The sequence below is a fragment of the Accipiter gentilis genome, chromosome 15, assembly GCF_929443795.1.
Source record: "Accipiter gentilis chromosome 15, bAccGen1.1, whole genome shotgun sequence".
Classification (NCBI taxonomy): domain Eukaryota; kingdom Metazoa; phylum Chordata; class Aves; order Accipitriformes; family Accipitridae; genus Astur; species Astur gentilis.
The window spans coordinates 3,934,733-3,959,553 of NC_064894.1; the positions used below are offsets into that span (position 1 = coordinate 3,934,733).

At 37.3% G+C, this 24,821-nt stretch overlaps 1 protein-coding gene across 6 annotated transcripts in view; it reads left to right on the forward strand.

Moving 5' to 3' along the window:
- ADGRB3 (adhesion G protein-coupled receptor B3) overlaps positions 1–24,821 on the forward strand; it is a 467,107-nt gene that overhangs the window by 233,289 nt on the left and 208,997 nt on the right. For all 6 annotated transcript variants that reach the window (XM_049818118.1, XM_049818121.1, XM_049818122.1 and 3 more), the window contains one exon: positions 4,609–4,717. In XM_049818118.1, coding sequence (XP_049674075.1) covers positions 4,609–4,717 — 109 coding nt within the window. The remainder of the gene's footprint in view (positions 1–4,608; positions 4,718–24,821) is intronic.

Consider the following 24,821-nt stretch of genomic DNA (forward strand, 5'->3'; position numbering starts at 1 on the left):
ATGTCTTTCCTTTTATTGTAATGAAGCACATACAAAAGATGAAAAATACTACTGAAGGCTAGCTGCAATGATGTTTTTATTAAACAGAACACTTCAGAATTCGCCTGAAGAACTCATATGACACCATCAAACAACGTACAGAAATTTAAACAGTAGACTTTATTAAAAAGGTTTCATTTAGGAGAACAGTTGTGATCCTTACCACTGACAAATTTCAGGACTAAGTTAGATATGATGATAGCACTTTATAAAGTAATAAAGTCTAAAAAAAATGATTAATTTATAATAGAAGAGTTTAAAATTCAAATGAAGACAATTTTTTTGCTTGGGTATAAGTATTTCCTATGTGCTTATACCAAGAATATAATAGGACAATGTTAGTATTTGTGTTCATGAACATGATCATAGGACTATCAGATTTATTCAGATCCAGTTAACAGTGACAATGGGAATGAACAGATAGTTATGTACAGAGAAAAAATTATGGAGGTAGTAAAAAGCAGGGAAACATTTCTGTATGAAGAATGATTAAACAAAGCAAGATATTTCAGTATGAAAAAGTCAACTGCACTTATTTGTAATCGAAGATTTTAAAATCAGGAGTGGATTGGAGAATGTGATGTGGGAACGATTTATCTATTCACTTGTGCTTCTTGTAAAATAACTAAAGCACATCAAATAGTGGCAGATGCAGAATGAATACTAGGAGATACTTTTTCTACAGGAAGTCAGGTTGCAGAACTTCTTGCTGCTGAAAGCAGACAAGTTGAAAAGGTAAATAGCCTAATGAATGAAAGAAACATCAGTATAGGACTGTTCATGGAAAGGTCTTGTTTTCGCTTAAGGAATTCCTTTGGCAAAAATGTGCTGAAGGCTGGGCAAGAATTCCAAAACTAGTATCACTATGTGCATGCCCCTTTACAGTCGTCCTTAGACATCTGCTATTTGCCACTGTTAAAGGCAAAAAAATGGCTTACATAGATCTTTGGTCTGCTCTTGTGTGGTCATTGCCACTGTGTTATATAGATACTTGAAATTTGTTCACTTTTAATGTGGTTCTTAATAAATCACTAGGTGTTTAAAGGTCTTTGAAGCTATTTAACTTCATTTTTGTAAGTTCATCTTTATAATATGACTAAGGGAAGATCAGGACTTTTCACTACCAATTCAAACGTTGCAGTAGACATACGATGCTGCAGCTGACCCGTTGTAATTTAGCCAGGAATTGTATTTTTCTTTTGCTGTTTTTCTGTTCCTCTGTGTAAAAGCCAGCTACAAAAATAGAAAAAGTATGTCATTTTCCTTAGTAGTGGTGGATGGAAGCAGCAAAATCACAAGCATGTGGGCAGTTTCTATAAACAGCACCATGATTAGGGAACCAATATTAAGCAACTATTTTAGCCCCTCTAATGAACAGACAGAATATCACTCCTTATGTTATCAGCCTTGTCTTCTTCTGCCTCCACCCTGCCTGCTTAGCCATGCCATGTCCACCATCTGTCCCATGAAGATCAGGGCGTGACAGCTCCTAAGAGGAAACGACAAGAACGTGAAGGTAATGAGAGAACAACAGATCTCCAGTTCCCTCCCCTCTGCTGCTGCTCGAAGAAGTGGTGTTGAAAAAGGGAGAAGAGATGAGACAAGTTATTTCTACTCTTCCGTAGCTCCTTCTCTCTGCCTTGTAATTCTTGGTCTCGCAGACCTGAGTACAGCACGGGTAGGCAGGCAGGAACCCAAGCAAGCACCAAGATGAGCTGAAGGCAGGAGTCGCGGGGCCATAGCTGCCTGGTGACAAAGCTAGGGAATTCCCTAAATCTTGGACTCCTGAGCTATGGCACCCGAAGAAACCATACCACTGGTCTCGTTACTGTTCTTGGGCAGTTAGGCAAGCAGTCTCAAAGACACTATTGAAGCAAGTAGCTCTTCACACCAGCTAGGAAGGGTGAGCTGGACTCCCAAGTACTCCTAAGATTCTTTTTTTCTTTCACTGTTGAAAAAAAAAGCTTTCCTATACAAAATATTATTTTCTATCTATCATATTTTGGATAAAACATGGAGAAGTTACGGTTGAATAGAACTGGATTTTAAAACAGAAACAATATTATTTGAAACTACTACATCCTGTGTGAAGACTTTTTTAGGTTTTGCGTCAAAATCAAGGTAGGAATTGAACTTGAAAAGACTGTGCACAAGTCAGTATGTGCTGTGAATACAACCTAATGCAAACACTATTGACTCATTAAAAAAGAGTAAAGGTGATTCTGTTTCTGGTTCAGCCACTCAGCTGACTTTTTTTTTTTTTTGTAATGAAACATTGCAATCCAAGGGGCAGTCTAACCAACTTTTTTTGCCAGCTTGCATGGTTTTCTTAAACTCCACAGCTACTGTTAGCATAGATCTCTTAGCCTGTTTTCTGGATTCCTTGCTGGAAAGAAAATCTTACTCACTGTCAGCAAATTGCTGACTTTCTATCAAGTATACAGCTGCAATGCTTCAGCACATCCTTTTTTCTAGATTAAATGCCAGCAGTTGATATCATTAATTACAGGTTACATAGCATTCAGATAAGCAGCACTCACTTTAATACTTGCCTTTTGTTAAGAGCTGATGTAGACCACTGCACCCAGGAAACCACTTCATGTCCACAAAGTGTAAGTTTATACTGGTGTTACAAAACACAGGAGCTATTCTGCATATTCTTCATCACCATCTGCTGGCATCCTATTGATTAACCAGTACTTCAGATATATTAAAATGAAGAGTACCTCTATAACACTGACTGTTCAACAGTTTCTGCTGAAGTTATTACTGTAAGATTTTATGTGCAAGAACTAGGGTGAAAAAATCTTTTCACTGAAATTTATCCTTAGTATGTAATCTGCGAGTGTGTGTGCTATGGATGAGGTGGATGCAAAACCCACACTTACTGCCTCAGTAACTCATCATTAGAAAAACAAAAGTTAAATCTCCTTCACCTGAAGCAGCATTTGCAGCCTGTTAGGATCATAAATGTCACAACAAAGTCTTCATAAAAATAGTATTGCTGCCCTGCCTTTTATACAAACATCCATGTAGAAAACAAAGCACATTGTGAAATTCTCTGTCCTGAACCGAGCAGCTATGGATATAGACAGGTAAAGCAAGATGAAGATGAAGTGCAGCATACTGGAATTTATAGTCTCTATAGGAATTTTTTAGAGTCTGTAGTCCCAGTAGTGGTAAGAATGCATTGAATGTTGCTCATAAAGTGAAATTTGGACATCTCACTGATATGAAGAAGAAAGCACCATGAACCGGCTATCCATTCTTTTTCTGTTGCAAAATACTGTATTACTGAAAACTGTCCTGTTCATAACAGGCCATAAAACCCCAAAATTATTTTTTATGTATGTCATATGAGCAGAATTTTTAAGCTTATTAATAACTGGTTTGATCTTTAATGCAGTTTTGATGATGCATCATTACTGTGGAATATAACAGTTTTTAATGTTTTTGTGATCACAGTAGCTTACAGCTTTGCAAATAAGTTGTATTTCTTGGAAATGGACCAGTCCTTACCATTTTGAAAGTCATATTGAGAGGCTGCATTAGCAATGCAAAGGCTACTGCAATTTATTTTAGTTTACTGTGTCCAGTTCTGGGCTCCCCGGTACAAGACACGGATGTAATGGAAGGAGCTTAGCAAAGAGCCATGAAGATGTTTAGGGGACAGGAGCATCTGATATGCAAGGAGAGGATGAAAGAGCTGATGCTCTTTTGCTTGGAAAAGAGAAAGCTCAGTGGGGATCCTGTCAGTATTAAAAATTCCTGAAGTGGGGGAGTAAAGAAGACTGAGTCAAACTCTTCTCAGTGGTGTCCAGTGACAGGACAAGAAGCAAGTGCCAAAAATTAAAATGCAGCAAATTCCATTTAAGTATAAGAAAAACCTTTCCACTATGAGAGTGATTGAATGCCAGAACATGTTGCGCAGACAGGCTCTAGGAAGATGTTCAAAATCCAACTGGATGTGGTCCTGGGCAACCTGCTAAGCTGATCTTGATTTGAGCATGGAGTTGAACTGGATGATCTCCAGAGGTCCCTTCCAACCTCACCTATTCAATGATTCTACTACTCCACATCAGCAATGAAAATAGTATTACCAGTAAAAATTTATATTATTTAAAGCAACAAAGTTTTCTTCATGCTGGAGAGGCCATGGTAAGATTTGCTTTCAGCTGTTTGTGTCAGTACTTCTGATGTTATAGAAGATACCTTCCAGAGGAAGGAAGAATATCTTAATTAGAATTATCCTGGAATATGAAATGCTTTAACCGTTAATGAAAGCAAAAATTTTTTGGTAAGTGCAGTGTCTTAGAGCAAACATTCCACATTTTCAGTGCAAAGCTGATTTCACATAGCTTTATGGGAAGTAGTGTCTGTTCACATTAGGATCTAATGACAAATTGGTTGGTTTACAGTGAAAGAAAATGTTCAGTATTGAAACATGGGAAGAGCAGTTTGACTGTTAAGTGTCGCATTTCCTTTGATGGCATTTAGATGTTATTTGAATTTGCTGCCACAGAGATTTTGATATTATAGTTAACAGCATGTCTGACCTTCCTTTGCTAGATCTATCCAGGCTCGGTGGAGTTAATGCAGGTGATTGAAGATTTTATACACATTGTTGGAATGGGAATGATGGACTTTCAGAATTCATACCTAATGACTGGAAATGTAGGTAAGAAATAGGAATTTCTTCTATCAAATTTATGACCTATTGAAAATCAGAAATTGCAAGTATGTACTATAGAGTTGCTGCTTCTATCACAATCCAGACTGGGCTCCTGCTCCAGATTATCTCTGTTGCTTGGTTATCTCCTCTCTGGTTTAACACACTCAGTATGCCTTACACATTGGAATTCTCCATAATTGTATCTCAAGATCTAAATGCAAAGTTGCAGACTCTAAATAAAATTCAGAAAATACTCATCAGAATACTACGAATTGTAGGTATATGTTAGAGCGTCCCCAGGATACACAGTGTTTCAAATGGTAGTTTAGAGTAGCTTGCTAATTAAGATAATAATGATATACTTAGTAGCTTGAGAAATGTTAAATTGTTGACATTATCTCTTTTAATATTCTACTCTCCCAAAGAACAGTCTTTGCACATGTTATAGTGTGATAATAATCAGCATAGACAGATAAGCAATAATTGAAAAAAAATAATCTATTAATTGCCAAAATAATTTAAGCCTATGGTTTCTTACATCAGTTTTTTCTATGTGTCAGAGTTTCAAAATTTTATTCAGATTTATTTTTCAAACGTTGTTTTCAGCCCTGGAGAGTTGCCAGGCAATATAATCAAATAATAACAGACATCAAATATGAAGATTCTTAGCAACTGAATTCCACTTCTTACTAGCCATAAATGCTTCTGCAATATTGCAGCATTTTATTAAAAATTCAACCAAAAAAATCAGGTTGAAAACCTATTTTCTAAGAAGTCTGTCTTTGCTTAGTATCTTCCTTATTCAATTAACTTTCTATAGCTGCACTTCTGTAATGCCAGGAAAGTATTAGGTATTTATGTAATGAAAAAATTCAAAATGTATGTTTGTCTGATAGCAAAACTGGTGCCAATACATTCTTTCAGATTTTCAGTTAGCATCTTCCTGCATCTATACATCAGTCAGTTCTTCAGCAAGTCATTGAAATTAGTTAGAAAATATGGTAATTTAGAAATTAGTTGGCAGAATAAAGCAGGGAAATTGTTGGAATGTCCCTATTGAAAATCTAACTTGCTGTGCAATAATAAATATTTATTAGTGTTGTCTGGTTCATATTTAGATTGACAGGACTGTAAACACTAGCCCCTGTAAGGCACAGCCTTGTATTGGAGACAGGTCAAAGAACTCACCAAAAAGAGCTCTGGCAGTCTTAAAATGTTTAAAACATTTCAGCAGGCAGTATGGGGAACTTTAGCTTTTAACCAGTGATTTTTTATTTCTGTTGTTTACTGTTTGCTCTGTAGTACCACTTAAAGCTTCTTCCAGTTGTCAGTCCTTCATTATGCTAGACCCTGCACAAATTTATAAAGAAATGTATCTTGAAATGCTTGTTCCATGGCATTTTTATGACAAAATAAAAAGATGAGCTTATTTAAAGAGCACAGCCCATGCTGCTTGGCATGTTGTACTGTATTGTGATCTGTTTGTCCTCTGAAAAATGTGAAAAAAACATTGGAAAATGTTTTAAGAAGATGCATTCAAATCGTCTGTGTCTCTACATATTCATGGCTTCAAATGGGAAACAGGAACAACTTTCCAATTGAATCTGAAACCGTGCTGTGCACTGGCTAGTCTAGATAACTGCATAATCTTAACAGTCTTTCTTTTGATTATCTTTCTCTTCCCACATATAAGATATTTTTAGGCACACAGGAGTAGGTCTGTTCTTAACTATATAACCAGCAAAGGAATAGAAAGAAACCGAGAAAAGTAAAATGAATTTATAGGTTTATTGTGACTACCTAGCTCTGTGCCTTGACACATTGGCGTGAGTTTATCCTCTTTGCTCGGTCAACCATCAAAAAAGGACAGGGTCACTGCTGTGCAATTCATTGACCAGAATACTTGAGCTCAGGTGACATGGTGAGATGGGGACCGAAGGTTGTTATCAGCAAAGAGTCATTTCTTATTTTCACATACAAGGAAGGAATGTATCTGGAATAACTTATCCTCCGGGGGTTGGTGTATCTGTGTCTGACTGGCTATGTACTTGGAACTTAGGAAACATTTACGTTGATCTCAGCTGAGAGGAATGAACTGTGCAGTTGTTGCTGTCTTGTCTTAGCATTAATTCTGCTGTACCAACAAGAGTTTAAAAGTATGTGAGGTCTTGTTTATTATTTCTAATAACATTCTTGTCATTTAAGTCAGCGAACACATTCCATGCAGGAAGCAGATATGTGCAGAAAGGAGGCCCAACTTGTACATATTCATCTTTAAACAGGACTGTCCAATAGTTTTTCCATAGTTATTGACCATAAAATATTCCCTCAGCACCTTCAGATATTTTAAATGCCTTTTGCCAGATTCTCATTTTAGAATCGCTTTACAGTTCAGATATATGAGAAAAAGGATTCAGTACTAAAGGATGAACTGCTGCTTCTTGTCAGAAAAAACATCCAGTTCTGTAGCAAATTTCACAGTATTGCACTGAGTTCTTGGTTTCCTTCTACTAATTTCAGTTTACAAGTTAATCTCTAATTCAGTGACACTATAGTGGTCCATATACAATTTGAACATCTAATTGTGTTTGACAGATGTGCTAATCTCCTGACATCCTCCACAAATAGAATTTTATTTTCTCTTTCCTTCGAGACACAAGAGCAAGTAGCTGTGGCTTAACAAGTTACTACACAACAGCCACACTAAAATGACCATCCATTGCACATTCTCAGCTCATGACAAATGGGAAATGATGAAAGTTACCTTAACTATATGGTAGGCTATACCAAGCCACATTATTATACATTTTAAAGTAGCTAAGAAGGTCCATAAGGACAGCTGCGACGCCACTGTTAAATTTTTCAGTGTGGTGGCTTCTAAAGCCAATTTTTCCTTGCTTCTGATCAAAACATCAGAGACTGGTTCTAAATCCAGATGATCCAGTATCTGTGCTTTGGGGTTTATTTAGGCAACTCAGTCAAATCAATGCATTTCCATTAAAGCAAGGCCCATCTCCTCTTAGCTCCTCTCTGTCTCTCAAGGATAGAGAATATGCTATGAAAAACTTAACAAATGTAGAAGCAACAATTTGCTTTGATCATGCATGTCTGGGACAGATGGTATTTGTTTTATTTGTGTGCTTTCAGTTCTACATTATATTCCCTTAAGAAATGATTACATGAAATAAAAGTCTCTGATGGGAGGTAGAAGCCTCCTTCCTCATCCTGCTCCTTCTCTCCCTCCTCCTCCACCTCTTCCTCCTCCTCAGGACCAGCTAAGCAGGCAGAAGAGAAAAGGATAGTGTGAAAAAACAGGAGCTTTTGCTACCACTCAGAGTCCCTGAATTAGCTGAAGGCACAGACCCACCTGCAGGGATATGACATGCGGTGGGAGAAAAGCTTTTAAACCATATTATCATTCTGTGTTAACTACTTGTTTTCAGTTTTCTCGGTTGTAAAAGGTGAGTTCCTCGTTTCAGATCAAAGAATTAATCTTGGCTTTCAACACCCTTTTGAACTTTTTTGGAGAGCTAAAGGCCTAAGCAGATCCACCTCGGGGCTTTGGCTGGTTTGGGCTCCCATCGCAGTAAACCATTAAGAGTTCTGAAGAAATGTACTAAAAGATGGCTGAACTGCTCTCAAGAAATATTCATCCTTTATTTAAAAAAAAACCTGCTAGACTGGGATATTGGAGTGCCAGAAGCATAACTGTCTTTAATGCTGTAGCTGGAATATGGAACTGGAAATAGGGAGCAGTATCAGGAGATACATATTTCTGTGGCAGATTAGGATTCTGTTTTAAAGCAAAATTTTCCCTCTGTTGTCAAATAAATTTCCTTAAGTGCAGCAGCCAAAAAAAAAAATAGTTAAAGGACACTCTCTTGTCAAAAATCAAGCTTACAGCTCTTAGAAGATATTAATGAGAACACCAAATAATCTTGAAGTGCAGTGTGTTGTCATGGATGTTATTTGGAACCGACAGAAAATAAACAGAATTTTCAGCATGAGAAAAGCCACTTGTTGTTAATGTTAATTTTATGAATACCGATGTTTGAGTGATCAGTAATGTTCTAAAATATGCAGATATCACAAAGTTATTTAGACTAGTCAAAGACAGGAAAAACTGAAGATCTCCAGGGGGTATACCAAAATGAAAAGACGAGGATATCCACTGGCAGATTAAATTCAGTGTTGACGGAGCATGTAAGAGGGAGTAGTTCAAACCATACATAATGTAGGAATCTAAAAGAATTCAGTAAAATCCCATGGTCGCTTTTCAGCAGAGCTCAGAGAAAAGAACAGCATTAGTGTGCAAAAAGAGTAGTCTAAAGAAAATACAGATTTTTTTTTTATTTTCCATAGCCATCACTTGCGATGTTCTTTTCAAATGAGATTATAGGGTTGGGATACATTTTACTTTAAACATCACAAAGTTTACCGAAGTCACCCTAAGCTTCCTTTACAGTCAAGGGAAACTACTGCTCAGGAGACCATTTCACACCGTCTTAGCCATCTAAAGTTGGGGCATGGGTTGCCTTCAGGAAGTTCTTCCACTGGCTGTAAAGACAGCCTAGTGACTAGCTTAGGCTGGAATGATTCATGTCATCTAAAGCAAAGAGGAGTGCTACTTTGTGAGTAAATAAAACCTGTGAACACGGAGAGCTGTATGATTTTAAAAAAAATAATAACAGATTGAGAAATGGAATGATTAGAATAGATATTTGAGAACAGATTGTTAAAAGGGACTAGATGTACACAACTGAAAAGTGAATGAAAAGAGAAACTAGGCTGACATCTCTGTTTAATTTTGCTCACAGGAAAAACAAAGATTCCTAACTAAACTGTACGTTAGCACATTTAATTCTGGATGAGCATGAGGCCAACATCTTAAAAGGAATAAAATAAATACAAGTAGACGTCTACGTGGTGAATGCAGCTAGCTATGGTATATGAAAAAATGAAGAGGTGTAAGCCATGCTTCCATGCATAAATCAGCTTCTAACTAACAGTCTCTTATCTCTCTGTTTAAAAATGGCTACTGTGACACTGGTACGCTGATGAGTAATCTGATCCAGTATAGTAATTAACATGTAATTTTTCATTTAAGACTTCGTAGTGAGCTGCTTAGATAAGCTTTATAAATATTGGCAGAGAACAAAGTCTGATTTCTGCCTTCACAGGCAGCCTAGGATGCCATAAGGGAGAAAATTATTTTGAACCAGTGTTCCTTGTCTTCTGTCTTTGCATACTTTCTTGTTCCCCCTTCGATCTTCCATTCCATGTTCATATCCATGGAATCTGTACCAAGAGGTTAAATAATCCTGTAGGCTTACGGAGCATATCTTAAAATTTTCCAGTCCTAGCTAGAGATATGTAGAAATGTTAGTGACCAAAGGAGCTTTCAGAAGATGTACCTACTCTAGCTCTAAAACACAAGCAACGGTACACCTGCGGAGCTCCGGGAATCCTAGCAAATGAGCAAGCTGGGTTTCTGTCTGTTACTGTGGGTTCATTCACCTTTTCCCAAGGTAAGATTTTCAGATCTTGTAAATTGTAGATCCCGTTCATACTCTCTAGAAATCTCTCCACATTATATGGTTCATTTACTTATCCTAATGGCATCTGCCTAGTCTGCTTATCTTTTTTGTATCAGAGTTAGTGATGTGTATCTTAAATGCAGCACTCGAGATCCTCTGACTCATATATCATAAATATTGTACTGGCCTAAAATATACCAAAAGACTGAATTTGTTTTAACATTTGAAAGGGTCTTTTTTCAAATATATTAAAGAAGACAGAAAAAAAAAAGCCACAGCATTGATACTAACTTTTCCAAAGGTGTAAAGAGAAAGTCTAAAGTTTTCAGTCAGGAAGCAACTAGTTTAATAATTACGTACACATATACTCAGAATTAATTTGTAATGAAATTACTGCTTGTTCTGAGGCTGTCTAGTGCTAAAGCACAGTACTGTGAATTTGAAGGCGGATCTTTGTGGTTAATAGAAATTCAGCTGGTAAAACTTCAACATTTTCTCCCAACAGAAAGAAAATTGGACCTGTGAGACAAATGAAAATGCAAACTCCATAGAATGGCCCCAAACAGCCATTCAGATTTCTCTCCTGTTTCCCGGGAGAGTCATTCCAGAATACCCCAAGAGTACAGCCTTTAAGGAACCACTGTGTGGGTTGCACTTAGTATTTTTAAGAAGGTGAACAGGAGTCATACCTTGTAGTGTGTCATAGTTCATGTGTAAATACCTCTGTAATGATTAATAGAATTATGTTTGGTTTTGTCAAGTAAAAGTTTTCAGAAGATGAAAATAAAGTGAAACTTGCATGGTTTTGCAATGAAATACATTCCTGATAGATATAAAAACACAAGTTCCCTTTAATTCATGGAGTATTTATATGCTCTTCAGATTGCTACCTAGCTTTTGAATAACTAGTAAAATGCACACCAAAGTAAGCAACATTTAGCTAGCAATCTTTTCTTATATTTTATTATATAATTTTGCTATATAGACTTTTGCCAGTTTCCGTTGTCTAATATACCATTTCTTCGCAAAACAACGTAAAAGAGTCAGTGCCCGTCATCTTCCCATTTCAGGCTAGGATTTGGCTTTTATGATTGTGTCTATAGATATAAATCAAAAAGGACCAAATGCAGGCTTGAGAACTGCCCCGCAGTTGTCCATACTGTTTAATTCCTGGCACCTGCCCAAACGATGTCAAGGCATGGCTCGGGGGACAGTCCAGGTGAGAAACCAGTCCTGGTGGGCATAATTAATGCTTTTTTCCTTGCGCTGTGGTGCATAGTTGATCACACTCTGTTCTTGGATTGTGAGCATGGTGGTCTGAGTGAGTTCTGCCTTCTGCCCCGTTCTTTTCATTCCTGGCTTTGGCTCCTGGTCCCAATCCTCTTTGTTTCACACTCAGATGTAACCCACCGGTCTTTCCTGCCCCAAACCTGTACGCTGTCAGTGGGCAGATGCTCTGTTACGTGAAAGTGGGCATCCATCACATTTCCTTCTTGAGTCCTCAAAAAATCCTTCAACTCCCAAGGTTCTTACACAGCCAGCGTCCCTCTCCTGTGTCCCTATTCTTCAGTTGCTCAAACCATATGTAACAATCCTCTGGCGGCTAAAGGCTACCAGAAGAGACAGTTTTCAGAGAAAAATAGACAAAAGACTAGGAAAACTACAGAGAAAGGTCAACGGGAATTTTTTTTATACCCTTCTCTACTTCTGTTCCATATATATTCATATCATTTCCTTTGCAGCAGCCTCAGCAATTCCTTGATCAGATCAATATGTTGGCTTTCAGAAGACTCAAGCTTTCTCCACTGATTAAAGGGGAAAAACTTCATGCACACTTTGAAGGTCTAGCTCTTCACAGCATCTGACTTAGTGCCTGAAGTAAACGATTGAGAGCTTATATTTCTTTCTCGATATCAAATAAGCTTATTAAATGATTCACGTTCCCTGAAAACTTAGCTGTGAACAGTGCATAAAAGAGTAGATTTTTTTCTCTCTTTTCTAAAACTGCATACTCAGTGATCCTGAGGAAATATGGCTCTCAGTTACTTAAGATTAAAAATTACTAATATCAAGGGAATGTCTGTATGAATCTTTATCAAACAATCTTCACAAATATGGATAAAAATCTAACTTAATTCTATGGCTATATTCTAAGTAATAGTCATAATTCAGGAGTTATTTTTGTGTGTACAATTTATTAATGATCCTTACAGGTAAAGATAAATAAATTAACCGTTCAATATTTTTAAATGGGTGCTATAGGAAACTGGAATAATCTAAGGTGTTTGCCTTCGCTACCTTATATTAAGTAAGATATAGTGGAATCAAAGGTTCTAAAGAAATAGAAGCTATAAAACATGCAGACATCCAGGCTTCAGTCTAATTTTAAAAAAAAGCCTCCAACTGAAACAGAAAGCAGTGTCAGCAGCCCATTTGCAGAAGTAACTTTTTACAGCATTTAAGTATATGTACCTTAGATTCTTGTATCATTCCTAAAGTTCTACCTCTGTAAACTCTTTTCTGAATCATTCTGTTTATAGGCCCCTTTTTACGTGAGCAACTAAAAGCTGCTGTTTTCTAGAGGACTCGTCTGTTTTATGACAGGCTGGGTTTTAAGAGGTGCACCGAGAAATTAAATATCTGAGTTTATTTGCTCCTGTGCCTCGGACAGTTACATCTTTAGGTGACTCCCAACAATTTCCGAGTAGAATGAGGCTTAAGGGGATAGAAATTAAGTCTGTGGTGGTAGCTTGGAGTTAACGGAGTAAATGCACACCCAAGAGAGTATTATCATTTCATATTAAGGCAGCGCCAAGAGGCAACAATCATACTCGGTGAAGTATGGAGTCAAGACATTCCAGACAATACAGTCCTCCTTTTAAACAGGGGAGGTATCAGTGTCCCGGTCCGATAACAAGATGCAATTCTGCACAGTGATGGCTCACTCTGGGATTTTCTGTCCCTGTAAGGCAGGCACCGCGAGAGCGTCCAGCCAGCATCTGGTGGTGCATCAGCTGGAGGTGGTCAGCTGGAGATGGTGCGACTGAGCAAAGTCCACCCTCAGTTTTAAAGAATTCGACAGGGATTTGTTACTCATTCAGTACTGAAAATGAGAGAAAGAAAATGAAATAGAATTAAAGTAAAACCACACAAAATATAAATTAGTTAAAATAGAGATAAAACCAAAGAATCATACTCTCAGCTGGTAAAAACGAGTGGACTAAAGTCACTGAAGGTAGTCTGATTTCCCATCTGAGACTCCGGAGTTAACAGAAAATATCACTTACAAAGACGTAAGAGACAGCTATTAACTCTGCACGTTACTTGGAGCGTGTCAGAGAGAGGTCTATTGCCCAAAAGTGAGCTCCATTTTGAATGTGGAGGTAGCATGGTTTATACCAAGCTAAGGATGTGGCATACCAGCTGCCAATTTTGTTTTTATTTTCTGGCTTCATTACAGGAAAACAAAACAAAACAAACCCCCCAACCAAAAACCAAACAACAGAAAAAGAAACAAAACAAAACAAACAGACAAACAAAAAACCCAAACCAGAAAAGGGAGGGAAAGTACTCCTAGAATATTAGAAAAATCAGCCTGCTGTGTTGAAACGGTATATGATTTCCTCGGTGATGACTGTAGGTTTTAATGCCAAATAGCAGTGCAGGTCTGCCTCTTTCAAACTGCATAGCCTGAAAGTGACGTAACAATGAGGTCACAAACTGGATAAGCATTTCTCATTTGGCAAGCCAGATTCGTGAGGCTGTTAGTAGATTATTAATATCAGAGAAAAGTATTTTTATGGTAAATAATTATTTTGGCAGTGGAATTATAAGATATTTTTGAGATCAAACTTCAAAGCCATGTTAACTGATGCAGATGTAATTCTGAGTAATTATGTTTGTGCCTGTGTAACATTTTTTCTTTTTTTTTTATATGGAGAGGTGCACCTTAGTATATGGACACTACATATATCTCTGCAATTCTGTTAAGATCAGATTGTATGATGATAATAGAGTTAACCATGTCAGTAAGATCAGTTCAAAGCATCCCAAAGCATCCATGTACTGGGTTTGCTAAAATCAAGAACGGGGTCTGAAAGTTATGAAGTATTTTTTTTGTGATTTCTGAACCCATACATTCACTCATTTCCTGGGCTTTGTTTTGTTTTGCTTTCCCTTGACTTCAGCTGTGAGGTTTAGGACCCTATTTGCTGCTCTGGCTCAAGGCTGAGATAGAGGATCCTTGATAATGTTTATGATATAAATCAGAGGATCGTTCTACTATGGATGTATATAGCTTTTTCCCGCCTTGGAAAATTGCAGGAGGAACTCTGTAAAATATTATTTTCTTTTTTTTTTTTTTTTTTTCTCCTTTCTTTAACTCTTCTTTACAGTGGGAAGAAAAGCTTATTCTCACTCAAAAAATGTGGTACAGCTCTGTGGCCTGTGGTGTTTGAATGGTACTAGAAGCAAGGAGCACAAATGCTTAAATTGCCCTGCAGTGGTGCCACATAGGTTGATATTGTTGTGGTTGTTTTCTTTTTTTTGTTTTAACAAACACTTTCCACGTACATAGAGATATGTAATCAGCCATAGGCAGCATTCCTCTGTAAAGCTTTTAAGAACATAGTTTGGGAAATGGTCTTACAGAAAAGGTATTTGATCTCATTACATGAATGACTTTTCATATAATCTGTGGTTCAAAGCTTATGCTGTTCTTTAATGGCTATTATTTTGTGGAACTTTTTTTCTAACTTATGTCCTCCGCTTTTACTGCCAATTACATTAGTTAATAGTTAGCAGTGTTAGTTACGTGCCATTTTTTGTAATACATTGCTACTAAAATCTTCTGGTCTCATACTATCTTCCATTACTCAGTAGTCAGGTATCTTGAAAGGAGGTAGATTTCAAGTACATCTACGGGAAAATAGTATATTAATATAGTAACCTGTCCAGAAAATCCTGTCTCTGGTCCTGTTGTAGAGTAGCATAGCTAGAATGTGAGCTGGTCTCAAAGGCAAATACTTGGAAATGCATTCATATGTGTATAAATTGTGCCCTTTGGTGAAACATATTTCCTCCCTGTATTGGCACCAAAATCTCATCTCCAATAAAGCAGAGGAATGAAAAGGGACGGGCCTGCCCAAGGGGAAGAAGCAGTGGGACAGCCAGCAGGATGATCGGATCTTCAGGGACTGGCAGTCAGGCAGGCTGCTGCACATACAAGACTTCTCCCGTTTCTGAAGGACACATTTATCCAAAAAAAAGCAAGCTTATCCCCTCCTTTCTCATTTGTACCTCAAGAGGGTACAATATGTTCATAAAGATTAAAGGGAATGTCTCATTTTGCCATTAGGTATCTTAGATTGTTCATTGCAGAAGCAAAGAATGAATGTTTTTAATGCTCATTTAGCTTTGAAAATTGCATCGCTATCTAGGCAATGAAAAATAATGGTCTCCATTCACAGTCAACAATGCACAAAGAAAAGTTAATTTCTGCAAAATGACTGTCATTTAACTTTGCCAAATTGAACTTATACCTGTTTCTTGGATGAATAGTTCCACTACTGGAAAACATGGCTGGTGATTTTATACCGCATCATCTATTTTACATTCCTAGTTGTACTTAGAAATAATTTTCAGAAGTTAAAATTATAGATATCCAAACCTCTCATAAACTGAAATGATAGAGACTGCTCATCAATAGGGTAAGACATTCAAATATGGCACTAGTTCATCTACTTAGAAATGGTATTCAAGAGCAAAGCTCAGAGGAGTTTGAAGTGTTTATGTTTATACTGTTTATCATTTTATTTGACAAGATATTAGAGGGAGTTTGCTGAATATATGTGTTTGTTCTTTGAACGTACTTGAAGCATGCATTTAGGAACTTTCTTTTAAAGCTTGGAAAATAAGGAGGCAAGTAACAGTAGAAATTTGGCCTTTTTTCCTTCTTCTAGGCAACTGTTAGAAAATTTTCTTCATAATTTTGTTAATCTTCAAATTATCTAACAGCGTATTTGTTCATCACCTTTTTAATGTATGGTTTGAGGGAGTCTCTGTCTAGTGAGTCACATGAGCACTTTTTATGGATTTTTTTTTTTTTTTCCTATGGATATAATTTCTATTGATAACACCAGCTGCTGATTCCAAATTTTTACCTGTCACTCATCATTCTCAGTGCTCACATTAATCTGCGCTGTCACTGCTTTTAGCAATGTTTAAAGTCTCTCCTGGCTATAGCTGGGCATGAAATGGAATTGTTCGACCTGCAATATTTTTTTTTTTTTTTTTTTTTTTTTTTTTTTTAGATTTAGTGCTTCACTGGAATAAAGCCAAACATTCAATTAAAACAGCTTAAATTAAGTATGTACCTCGCAGCTGTGGTGGACAGTTATCACAGGCTGACAAGCTAAGAATTGCTAAATTGCCAAAACACTCTTTTGTTTCTTCAGAGCATTTGAACCTCTTGGTGGTACAAAACATTAGGACTCAGTGTGTTTATATTGCCATCTTAATCTTTCATGTTGAAATCGTTTCATTTAGTAGATGTGTCTAAATAGGTAGGATTTTTTCATTCGGATCAAGTCTATAGTATATTGAAGTTTGGACTAAAGGAGAAAATAATTCTGTTGGCTAGGGTTTTCTCAGGAATGTAAGAAAAGCAAGGTCAAGTTACTGTTCCAGTGAGGTTTCTTTGTTCTCAGTTTAACCATTTGGGCCCAGGCTGAATTTAATCTGTGACCGAAAGAGCTAAAAATGAAGGAAGACATAATATAAAAATTCCATAAACATAACCTAAATAGAGTAGGTCACTGTTAAAAAGCCCAAGGAATTACTTATTAAAACATACTTGCAGATTTTGTTTAAGGGCTTCTGTCCCCCTCTTCTCCTATCTTGTATATAAAGTCCAAACTTAATTACCTTTGTTGAATAATAAAATTTGCTTATTCCTATTAATGTGATTAAATTTGCTTTTTTTCACTTAACTGATTTTACTTCTTATATTGCTTATGCTAAATTCTCATCAGTTTCATTTTTAATGTTTCTGTGAATGTTGGTGTAAATTGTGGGAAAAAATTTCTTCTACGTCCAATTAATTTCTTGCTCCAAGCAGTGCGACCAGTATGTTGTCTCAGCACATGCACTGAAAGTCTCATTTGCTGAATGATGATATTGAGCACCTTCTGAAAATGCTTCATTACCATTCAAATGTCCCTTTGCAAGAAACGTACTGTAACTGTAGAACTCAAATGTTTAAATCATCAAGATTTGATTAATAGCCCCACTTCATACCAAGATAGGCCCAGATTATGCTGTCCACATCTGTGCCTCTGCAGAGAAGTTACTGCTTTGAAACAGTATCAAGTAACTGAGCATCCTTACACTGACCCTTAACTTTGTTCTTCTTTTGTTCCCTTTAGAAATTTTGTTATGAAAGTTTGCCACCAGAGTGCAGTTAGTTTGGTTTCCAATAAAGCACCATTTAGATGTTTTGGGATTAGGGACAGAAAACGCATTTAGTACATCAAAAATATTCTATAAAAGCAATAGCACTGTAAAAACTACACAGAACAGAGAGGGGAAAATAACTAAAGGAAAAAAAAAGCAATTTTCTTTCCAGCACCCTGTAAAATACTGTTTGTTGGGTAACAATGCTATAATCAGGATATGCTGGGGAAAAAGGATAATATAAAACGGCACTTTTTGATTGTCCAGTTCTCCAGGGAATGATTTGTACTAGGAAAGCCACCTTGATTGTAGATTATAATTTGTAAGTGGTCAAATACTATTGGAAAGCAAGAAATAATTTTTTTCCGGCTATCTCCTAGATCTGACTGTGGAGGTAATAACAGTCATCCCAGATATGGCATGGCAATAATAGCAAACCTGGACTCAGGTGTAGAATACTTGATGCTGAATGATTTTGCCAGACTAAAAGTATAGATCATTTTCAAACAGAATTTGCAGAATTCCTCAGTAAATTAAGAACCTCTCTGGCATGTAAATTCAGTCACTCTCTGTTAGTGCTGTCAGGTAGAGGAAATTAATTGAAGCAGTTGTGCTGTGTTGTTGGTTCCCAAAAACTGTAGTTCAGTAGAAAACAAAAATTCCATCCCTGCTTCTTATTTCCATATTTCACATTCACGATATTCCATTTAAAAAGAATTCACCATGATTTTTTATGAAATAGCATGCACAAACAGTCTGGAGTAAACTCTTCCTTTCTGCTTTATATCATAGATATAACTGTGTTTTCTGGAGTATTGCACACTGTAGAATTGAATTTTAACTTTATAGAGCTTCTACCTAGAGGCAATATTTCCAGGAAATAAGGGATAGTTAGCCAAAGCAGTATAGTTTCATTTGGGGGGGACTCCTATTCTGAATATATGTTTCATAAACATACTGCAATGAATAGAACAAGAAATTAAAGAAATAACAATAGCAATAAAACCAAAATTTGTATTGGAATAACTGTAGTAGAAAATAGGTTGCAGATAGGATGTAGTGCCAAAGAGATAGCCGAGTCGTATCGGGTGCGTATGTTAGTAATGCACATGTTGCAGAGCCAGGCATGGTGATGGCTCCTTTTGATGGCATCTGTCGTGCCTCAGGAAAACCAGAGAAGATGTTTTTTATTCACGGTAGTTCTTACAGATTAGCTGTCCAAAGTGGTAGTTCTCTACTGCACGTAAAAGCAAAACTGAAGGCACTGTAAGAGCATCTGAAAAGTTGGTCTGAATCCAGATAGACTTTTTAAGAATTAAAACCCTATCTGCTGCAGGTATAATGCTATGTTATACCTTGAGTTAAATATTTTGACCAGATTCTGTGATGAGCTTTGGCACCGAGTTCAGGAATCATCTGCTCGCATTTTATGTAGTCGGTCACAGACAAGGGTTAATCCAGTATTCCTAAAATGCAGTTTAAGCTCACTATGCAATATACACAAAATGCAGATGATTTTTTAAAACCCTGAGAAGGCCACGCAAGCAACCATAATTAGACATCTCTATCTCTGTCAACTGCACTCAAAAGTAATGGACATGTAAGGCACCTGAGTTCAGACGAGGGAAGCAGTAATGGTGTAACATTTGACTTAGTTGACCAGTTGACTGTTGGTTTTCATTTCTTTCTTAGCTGCTTGGATCTTTTTGATTCCTCCTCCCACAAGTCTGATAAACATGAAAAGCCTCTCGTCTGGGGGGAGTGGGAGGGAAGAAGCAGGGGATGCTGGAGATGGGATGACGAGAATTGGATAACGAGAGCTGAGCACAAGGTCCACATGCCAGTGATTCATGTATATGCGTTATAACAGCTCATAATAATCAAGCTCTGTCATTCTTTATAGGCCCAATTTTCTAGTTAGCTGTTTTTTAAAGCATCTCCTCATTGTGCAGTTGTTTTATTGAAATGACCATAATAACTCTGAGATATTTCTCCTGAGTTATTAAAGTTAATTTAGAATTCAACAATGTGAACAAGTAAATCAAACTCAGTCTAATTAGTATTACTTACTACTTATATTGGATAGTGTCTATATGTCCCACTGAGGTACTGAGTTTTCATTGTGCCATGCATGATGTAAACAATCTAAATAAAGCATATGTGCATTATCCTGACAATTAGATTTCACAGTGCCCCAGGACAACTTTCTACAATCCCTTAAGCAAATCTTAATCCACTTTATCTCCTCCATGGAGAACATTCAAGACAAATTAGACATGCCTCCAGAAAACAAAGACCTAGTTATGAATTCCTGTGAGGAAGGTTAGAATCATGGCTTGAACATGAAACTGAGATACAGGAGACCTGTGTTTCTAACAGTTCTGTTTCAGATTTTCCGTACGACTCTACTCAAGCCTGTCGTGAAGGCGTTTACCATGTAGACGTTGCAGCACCTGCTTATCGGGTGCTGGGTTCAGGGAGAAGCAAGAGTGGGCTGCTCCGTAAGGAAAACCTCTTCGGAGCAGGACTTGATTGCACACAGATCTTCCTAATTCAAGCGCTCAAAACATTAGATCAGTAGTCTAACAGGCAGTGTTAGACCAGCAATGCTTTCTCTGGCTCGGCCAGGTTTTAAAAAAGAAAGTAACTGCAGATGCATTTAATAAGGGGACAAGTCTGGTCGGTAAACGTAGCTACAGGCTTGAGCTTTTTGAGGATCTTACCTGCTGCTCTGTCTATTTGCTCAGTCTTAATGGAGCCAAAGTGTAAAGAAGGCACTGAGATGCTCTGACTGAAACACTTCTGGGAAGGCACATGGGGAAATTTTACACGGCTGGCGAATTGCCATAAAAATGAGGGCCACCTGCAAGCTTTTCCTCCATATCTGCTGTTTTGCAGGATATGGCTTGTAATCAGGCTCTACTTTTTAGAATTCACTAGCCACTTCCATACAATTAATGCTCTGAGATTCTATGCCAGAGTAATTTACAGTTCTCTCCATTTGAATTTGCTCATAGTTGTATCTGAAAGTTCTTCAAGATGCCATTTTGTATGATTAAAAATCCGTTCAATAATAAAATAGAACAGAGATCTGTTTCTGGTCTGCTACAAAAAGCTGTGATTAGAAACATATATTGATTCACCTGCTTTATTTTGTTTCCTCTGTGTGTGGCTTTTATACATCAAGTCTTCTATCTCCATGCCTGAGAATTCAATTCTTATATCACCTTTCAATTTCCTGCATAACTTAGTTCCCATCTTTCTATATTTCTGAATGATAGGATTTAGCCGTCATTTCCCTAGAGGTAAGATATCTTTCCTTTGCTTCAATTTACTACTTCTGGGAAGCAATCATTCTACCTCTGCTCCATTGCTCTCCCCAAGCAATGTAATGTTGAGAGAATATTTTTATCAGTTCCCTGCTAATGATTTTCATGTCTGCTTGCCCCCTTACTGATCTCTTGTCCTCTGTCAAGTCCTCCCTGTCTATCTTTTTAATAGTTCTTAGTGGATATCTAATCGTCAGTACACCTGATAAATAAACACGTAAATGATCTCTCTCTCTCAGCTTTTCTTCTTTCTCCCTTTCTCTGATGACACCTTCATCATCATTCCCATCTTCCGAGCTCTCTACCTTAACATTACCTTCAGTCTCACTCTCTTTTTCTCTCGTTATCAGCTAGAATCACCAGACAGACACTTTTCCCAGTCACCTGAGTGATTGAACAATGCTTGGTTTCTGCACCTTCCTTGCACAGTCAGTCTAAAATAACGTTGCAGGTGGCCTTGCCCCCTCAGTATTACCATGGTTTTCACCTGTGTGTCTGTAACATTAAAAGTCATGCACTTCAATGCCAACTCATTCTATCATCTCCTGCATCAGGCTCCATCTTCTGTCTTTCTTTACGCTGAGTCTTTCTTTTCCTTGAGAGGAGCTTTGTGACAAGGCAAGAGTTGCTAAGGGAGGCCTTAGTCTTAGTGGCATGAATGCACAGTAATGCTAAGAGGAATGGAAAAAAATAAAGCTCTTTCAGAAACACAAATACCTTAGAAGTGGCTCTGGGTCTCTTTGGCTGTTCATGTCTTCATCTTCTTCAATATAACTCCCAGAAGATGGAGTTGTCTTCTAGTTAGTGAAGTACAGCTTCCTACCACGTTTTATTTAAAGCATTTTTCTGAATAACCACATATTTCAGGAAGCATTCCATTTATCATGAGTACACATTTTCTTCTGACTGCTCATAAAAAAATTGTTTACATTTTCACTAGTTCAGTTGGGTTTTCTTCAAACTTGTGATTCAGATTTGCAAATTCTAAAGTGATTTTGTTCTTTATATTCCACATTGGCTGGCTGCAAATAGCCATATTCATCTTACAGTATGCATTAATAGTAAGTAAATAGTAACAATGATTAAAAATTATAAAAATGCTAAGAATTTTTTTTTTTTTTTCCCTAGAGGGACATGCAGAAGTAACATCTGGAACGTGGACAAATTCTATGATGCTATAGCCATTTCTATACACTAATTCTTTCTCAGGGAGTAAACTTTAATAGTTTCCATATTATTATTTTTTTTAAAGAAAGCTTTTATCATCCATAACAACAATTCTTAATGCTCTAATTACTGTTTGAGCTTTTAATTTTTTATTTTCCATTTTTCTTCCGTACCTGGAACAAGGAAAGGTTTGGAAAAAGAATTGCAATCTTATCCTTCACCTATTTTAATTTTTTCAAGGTAGATTTTTATCATGACAACTGTGCAGTAAGAAACCACTCAAGAAAATGCATATGCGTGCATGGTATTTCATAAGTCTTTGAGATTAGTATATTACTGAATTGTTGCTGAAATACGGAATTTGGTACTGAACAATAGTACACAAAACCAAAAGGTAAAACTTGCCTGCTGCCTATGAATTTTTTTTTTTTTTTTTAAATCGCGTAAGTAGCAGAAGAGATCTGAGTGTTTATTAAATGCATTCTGATCATTGCCTGAGGCCATGCTGCTTTCGAACTCATCCTAAATATTATACTGGTCATATTATTGATACGGTAGCATATTGCTGGCATTTGTTACAGGCTTTGGGGAGCATAGTCAGACATCATACAGTTATATGACTGTGTGTTTACTTATTCTTCGTATTACTTAAAGGACTGCAGTGGCTTGCAAGCTCAAAATAGAATGAGTTCACTGATTCCCCAAGGTGCTTATCACTGATAAATGTATTATTTTACAAGAAAAAGAGTAACGGGTACCTCTCTTCCCCATTGCTATGGAATACAGAAGGGAAATATTCAGAGATCACTGTTAAGCTAGCTTCTTGATTAACCTAAAGCATTATTCTTCACTTTCAAACAGCAAGCCAGTTTAAGGCACAGTTTGCTTGACACCAAACGAAAGACTCAGGCAGAACTCATCCCTGATTAGTGAAAATATCGATTAAATGTCTGCTCCTCCTTCTGCCTATACCAGTGGTGTGTCTTGCTGCCCAAAGCTTGAATAGTGAGAGGGTAGCTGCTGTGGGGTGATGAGCTTCAGGGGTGCAAGTGCACAGCAGGCTTCTAGGGACATCCCTCTCTTGTCTGCCCACGGAGCAGTAGGGCATTACAAGGTTCTAATCTAAAAAGACATAATTTCTCTGCTGATAACCATAAGAAGTAGTAGATCTATTACGTTACAGTTTCCTAGGAGCGTTTTTCTGACCGTTGTTTGATGTTTGCTCACCGTGGGGAGATTTCACAAGTACTATTTGCAGAGGGAAAATTACCTGGTTGTTCTTCTTATGTCACTCATGTAGAGGATGTCACTTCACCGCAGCCCTTCTGTTATACGTAATCTTCTGGGTCGTAAGAGGTGTATTTATCTTTGTACTGAGAGAAGGATTTGAAAGATCACCAGGCCTGCTCAGATGCAGAGTCCCATAGCAAAACTGGAGATTCACAGATTGGCCTCCTTGAAAAGAGGGTTTCACCATTTGTGTTTGTTGCAGATTGCCTTTAAAATGATGGGGTTAAGTGGATAGAGCAAATCTGTTGTGAATATCATCTTCAATATGTCCATCTGGCTCTTTGATGATGAGCCAGGCAAGACTTTGTTCCCCAGGTGTCCAACATGAGCTGACTTAAGTAAGCTTATTTATTCTCTAAAAACCCAAAGGTTTTACATTTAGGGACAACAGAATAATTCTAAAATGTATAAATACATTTCTAATTGGGTCTTCTTAACAGAGATGTTTGCGGCAATACTCAGTATTCTGAATTTTAACACAAAAAACCTTTCATATTCTTTATGCTGAACATCTGTGACAATGGCACTTCTATTCATGACTATTTTACCCTGAAATAAATTTAGCAGTAGCTGTCCCGGAAGGGCAGTATGTTATCCTCTGTCTGAAAAATCAAAACCTGTTGTGTGATGAACTCAAGTTTACTAAATGCTGAATAGGATAGGTCTCGTATGCTGTCAATGGACAAGTCAAAATAGGAGAGGAAAAGAGCGAATGATGCTGCTAATATGCATCGCCATTCTCTGTTGTCTGTGACTGAAATGCAATCAAATTCAGAGTTTTACTTTCTTGCTCTGACAGGGCAGGGAGGGTTAAGCAGAAATTGACATCTTATGCTAATCCTGTAGATTTCTGTATCTGCTTTTCCAGTTCAGTCAAGGCACTGATGCCTTTTAAAAGTATTAATTCCCATTCCTCCATATCTTAAGGCATTGTAAATTAGGGATCAACATAGTTACTGTGCTGTAAAGCACCACAGACCCAGAAAGTTATCACTTATGAGAAAGGAGAATGAGAACCAGTCTTGTATCCTCATTTGTAAATACATGAACGCTACAGAATTCTAACTCGGATTTTGAGCATCTTTTCTAAAGGTTTTGGTTCAGTCTTTGATAAAGATAGGGATCAACTGTTTAATTTGGCTTGCATTGTAATTTTAAAACCTAAATCTCTACTGTGAGAGCTGAAGTTGTGTTTAGTCCACGAGCAAACATCCAGTCATTTTTCTGTCACCCCTTCAGTGAATCTGTTTTCCTGTTCTAAAGTGATTAATATTATTCAAGGGGCTGATTCTGAAATGTTACCAGGTTTCGTTGAACACGGGAGGCTAACGGTGG